Source organism: Hipposideros armiger, unplaced genomic scaffold (assembly GCF_001890085.2).
Source record: "Hipposideros armiger isolate ML-2016 unplaced genomic scaffold, ASM189008v1 scaffold_984, whole genome shotgun sequence".
Taxonomy (NCBI): Eukaryota; Metazoa; Chordata; class Mammalia; order Chiroptera; family Hipposideridae; genus Hipposideros; species Hipposideros armiger.
The window spans coordinates 571,562-576,643 of record NW_017732334.1 but is presented as its reverse complement, the minus strand read 5'-3'; the positions used below and the strand labels follow the sequence as shown (position 1 = coordinate 576,643).

General features: G+C 37.9%; 1 protein-coding gene across 1 annotated transcript in view; it reads right to left on the bottom strand.

Annotated features, from left to right (window-relative positions):
- The window catches only part of MCCC2 (methylcrotonyl-CoA carboxylase subunit 2), an 82,137-nt gene that overhangs the window by 60,711 nt on the left and 16,344 nt on the right, over positions 1-5,082 (bottom strand). The window contains exons 6-7 of the mRNA XM_019631163.1: positions 4,868-4,995; positions 3,146-3,258 (exon numbers count right to left, since the gene is read on the bottom strand). Of these exons, the coding sequence (XP_019486708.1) occupies positions 3,146-3,258; positions 4,868-4,995 (241 nt within the window). The remainder of the gene's footprint in view (positions 1-3,145; positions 3,259-4,867; positions 4,996-5,082) is intronic.

Sequence of the window (5,082 nt, the reverse complement as noted above, 5' to 3'; positions counted from 1 at the left end):
TGTTCTTTACAAAACTTAATTTTCTTTATATTTATGATATTTCTGTTATCTCACTTTAATTCTCTAGAATTCTATAAAGTAACTCACTGAATCCCTGTTGACAGTACAATAGAGAACAGGAACTGAGCACACAGCCTGGGGTAGTGCTGTGCTTCTCGCCCTGGGCATGTGGCCAGCAGGGCTCACCAAAACATAACAGGGCTCCTCATCCTTGAGCATCAATTTTATTCACTAGCTCTGTGGATGGAAAAAAGAGGTTCTATGGAAAGTACCCTCACAGGGTGATCTGATCATATATTCCTAACTGGGCAGGTCATAGCAGGTAGTCATGCCCCAAGCATATAACTTTTTAGTAAAATGTTCATTTTTGCCTTAAGCAAGCCCTGTCCATTGTTTCTATGCATCTAGGTGAACACACCTTTGAAATAAACTGTAACCACCCTCAAAAAAGCACATAGTCTTGTTAACTCTCCTGTAATCCAATCCCCACCTTGCTTTTTCCCACCTCCATGTAATCTTCCAAAATGCCTTCCTTCATTTCAAATGTATTTTTAAAAAGCTGCAAAACTGTTATTCTCTAGAGCAGCGGTTCTCAACCTTCCTTATGCCTCGACCCCTTAATAGTTCCTCATGTTGTGGTGACCCCCAACCATAAAATTTTTTTCGTTGCTACTCTATAACTGTAATTTTGCTACTGTTATGAATCGTAATGTAAATATCTGATATGCAGGATGTATTTTCATTGTTACAAGCTACACATAATTAAAGCATAGTGATTAATCACAAAAACAATATGTAATTATATATTGTGAAATATTTATTTCTAATTACAAATAAATGAAATTTTGTCTTGAAGCTGGGTACTCGTATGTGGGCATACCTGCATGTGGGCGGACCCGCCTGGAGACGGATAGAGGAGCGGTGTCTCGGCTCCTAAGACCATCGAAAATATGTGTTTTCCAATGGTCTTAGGCGACCCCTGTGAAAGGGTCTTTCGACCCCCAAAGGGGTCGCAACCCACAGGTTGAGAACCGCTGCTCTAAAGCATTCGAGATATTGTTTCCCGGCATATGTTTGGCTCAAATAAACTCTTACATAAATCCTCTACAAGTTTGGACATTTTGTGACAGGTTAGCTAGCATGTTGTTAGGTAGACAGGGAAGTCCCTGGTAGAATAGAACAAAGGCAGCCATATCTTGGAAATCCAGGTTCTGAAATGACTCATTCGCTCCAGGGCAAAAATGTAATTGCACTCTGAGAGTAAAAGTGTTATTTCATAAATCCCTTTAAGGCTGGGCAACAGCCTAAATCTCATAGACAAAATCCATTAGAAGGCACCAACTGACTTCCCCAAGCATGCAAGAGAAAGCATAAAAGTAAGAGCCTTTGCCTTAGCCAGTGGGCATCCCAGTTTCGGGTACCCCCTCTAGTAAGAGAGCTGTACTTTCGCTTTAATAAAATTCTTTGCTCCTCTACCTCTCCTTCCGAGTCCGCGTTCTCATTGTTTGGGTATATGAGACCATGTTCTCCAGGCACCAGACACCAGGATCCTCTATCAATTTCTTACCTGGACAGGTAATATAAAGCCTTTTTCCATGACTGGAATGCAAATTTTTAATGACTTTAACATTAAACAAACTATACTTGAAGTGAATTCAGGCTTAGGGCTGGTGGCTGGCCGTAACCCCACACCCCCTGAGTGTGGTCACACTTCCCTGCCCTGGGCACGCTGCACAGGAAAAGCTTAAGAAGCTCTGGTAATAGGCAGAGGCCAGGCTGTGAAGTCAGACAAAACTAGACTGAAATTCTGGCTCTGCCACATGCTACGTACATGACCTTGAACAAGTGACACAGCCACCGTACATGAGCTTAAACAAGTGACGCAGCCACTGTTACTCTACTATTGAAAGGTCACAGACATGTTACAGAATGAGAAATCAAATCAGTCCACAAAAGTATTGTATTGCACATCTATCGGTTTGCCTACCCAGCATCTCTTATTTTGGCAATAGAATGAAACTTTCTTTCAGAAACCGGCTCTTCTCTATTTTTAACCCATGTGGGACGGACCCCAAAGCCCACCTTCAAAGAGGGGCACAGGAACCAGGCCTTTCTACTCAGAGGCCACACTGTGATTCAGTGATAGGCTCGAACCCCAGGCCTATCCCCTTAGGAGCTTTCCTGCTACTGCAGCTGCTAAGCTTACACAGCAGAAAGCAGGAATGCCTGCGACCAGCTCTGCAACCATGGTGAACAGCTATAGTTGCACTTCCCTAAAGGCACAGAGCTGGGGAGAAGGTGCAGGAACGCACACCTGTAGGCCAGCATCTGAATCAGACACAACTGTATCAGGCCAGGGTCCAACTGCCTNCAGTATTACGAAGTATTTCAAACATGCAAAACTGATTAGAGAAAAATAAAATAAATATCCTTTCACCTAATACCAAGTCTTAATAAATCTTGACATTCAGCCAAATTTACATCAGATTTTTTTTTTAAGGAATAAAATATTTCAGATATAATTGAAGCCTCTGTATACCTCCTACCTGACCCCTTTCTCCTCCTTCCCACCTCAAAGGTAATTACTGTTTTAAAGCTAAGTGTATCATTCACATGTACATAAATAATAGACAGTATTATTTGATATATTTAAGCTTTACCTATGTAACAACTGACTGTATATTTATTCCACTATTTTTTTACTCAACATACTTTTGAGACTTATTTATGTTGATGCATGCAATTCTAGTTCATTCACTTTAACAGCTAAAAATTGTGTTATATTAATCTCCCATCAACAATCATTAAGGTTGCTCTTTAACGTTTGCTGTAACAAACAATACTACAACAAACTTTCTTGTACATACTCGTATACTAGAGTTTCTGCAGAGTACAATCTTAAAAAAACAATTACTTGGTGCCCATTCTTTTTTAAAACTTTTTCTTCGGTGAATAACCTTTCTAACAGTATAAGTGTATTCATTTTCATAATGAACAAAAGAATCTGACTGGAAATAACCTTAAGATACTTTCAGTGGAAAAAGACTAAACCCTAAATTAACTTCTGTTTTAAGTTATCTCAGAGTACCTACTTAGCAAAGTCATTTGGAGCAAAATGCAATATATCTCATTAATGAGAAATTACCTGTGCAATATTTTTAGAAGACATAATTGCCTGATTATAAAATATACGGCCAAAGTGATCTCGATCTGCAAATGCCTCTGCTTGTCGAGGTAAGTTTGCCCCTCCTGAATCAACTGAAGACAAGAGAAATGACAGAAATAAGTACATCTCTATGAACAAAATATGCGACACACAGGAAGACTTGTATCAATGACAGCAGCTGTTCTTAACCACATTCACAAAAAACTTGCCCTATCGTTCTAAACTATTCCGCATCATCTTTGTCCAATCCTCCAACACAGGATTGACTGTTTTCCTCAAAACCATTAGGCTCTCCTATCCCTGCACAAAACTCTACTTGAAATGTGTAAGGCATTCTCTCCTTTGAGGACCAGCTAAAGCCCCAGAAACACCATATATGCTTAACCAGTTCAGCTAAATAAAATGATCTTTCTCTCTTTTAAACCAATACAAAAACCACCTATGCAATTCATGTGACAATTTATCACATATTGCCTTCTGGTATTGTTTTTACTGCAGATTACAGTGGTGGATAAGAATATTCGCTGAGTTCAAAACAGAGCTTGGTTACTATATAGCTGTGTGATTACAGGCCTGTTTCCTAGCTATTCTATGCCTTGGTTCCCTCACCTGTAAAATGAAGGTAACAACAGTGGCTATCCCATAGAGTTGTTATTGGGATGACACAAAATACTGTGTGTAATGCACTTAGTTCAGCACTTACTGTGTGTGAGTGCACATAGTAATGCTACAAAAAGTTAGCTAGTCCTATACCTATACCTATCACTCTTGTATACAACTGTAAGTCTCTTATTGTTATCGGATACATTATATGCTGACTCCAATCAAGACAAGAACAACATAATACTCTTCACTGCATCCCCCAGTGTTTGCATAGCACCTACCAGCAGTAGAGCCTCATTTGCTGTATTCTATATGTGCCAAGTAGTTCACAGTGTAAGTCAACCAGGTAAATTCACTTATGTAGAAAAAAAAAATCTTTCCATCAGTACCTGTTCAAATACCCACATAAGTGAACAATATATATTTGCGTGTTACCAAACTAAGCCAATATCCATCCATAAGTAGCAATTTTATACTGCCTTGCTTTGATATTATTTTTTTAAATATCTTTAGATTTAAATCTATTTTAATTTTAAATATATTTTTATTGAAAATTATATTTCCTTACTAGATTTACTGGGGTGATCACTTCGTAATGTCTAATCACTATTAATGTCTAATCACTATGTTGTACACCTGAAACTAATATAATATTGTATGTCAACTATAATAGAAAAATAAATTTTAAAAAATTAAATTTCTTTAAATAATATATGCTCAAATTATAAACACACTGAAACATTTAAGATAGCATCTGGTGCTCAAGAGATCAATAAATATTAGCTACTATTTGTTCATAGTTTGAACCCATTATGGTTAACAGAAAAACAAAACATACAGAAGAAAAAAAAACACACATATGTGGAGAAAAAACTGGCAGACACCAAAATGCTGTCAGAAGCTATTCCTCAGTGATGTTATTATGGGTAGTTCTTGTTTATTTCCTAGCGTTTCCAACAAAGAACATGTATTTCTTTTGTAATTATGGGAGAAACCAACAGTTATAAATACTAATTGATAATGTCATATAGATAAACCTTCTAAACAGTCATATTTTACCAGCCAAAAATAGTTTATTTTACAACTACTGTGACTTGCCCAAGTAGATGCAAGGGAGCCTGTTTTGCATTGCAATTTCTTGAGCCCGTAAATGTTTTTTCACAGTCACTGGGTAGTAGGTGCCTCCTTTGACAGTGGCATCGTTGGCAACAATCATACATTCTACTCTGAAAGGCAGAAATTTCATTGGAAAGAGAATGAGAGATTTCTTCAAAGTTAAAGGACAATTACATCACATTCCATGACACTCCAAA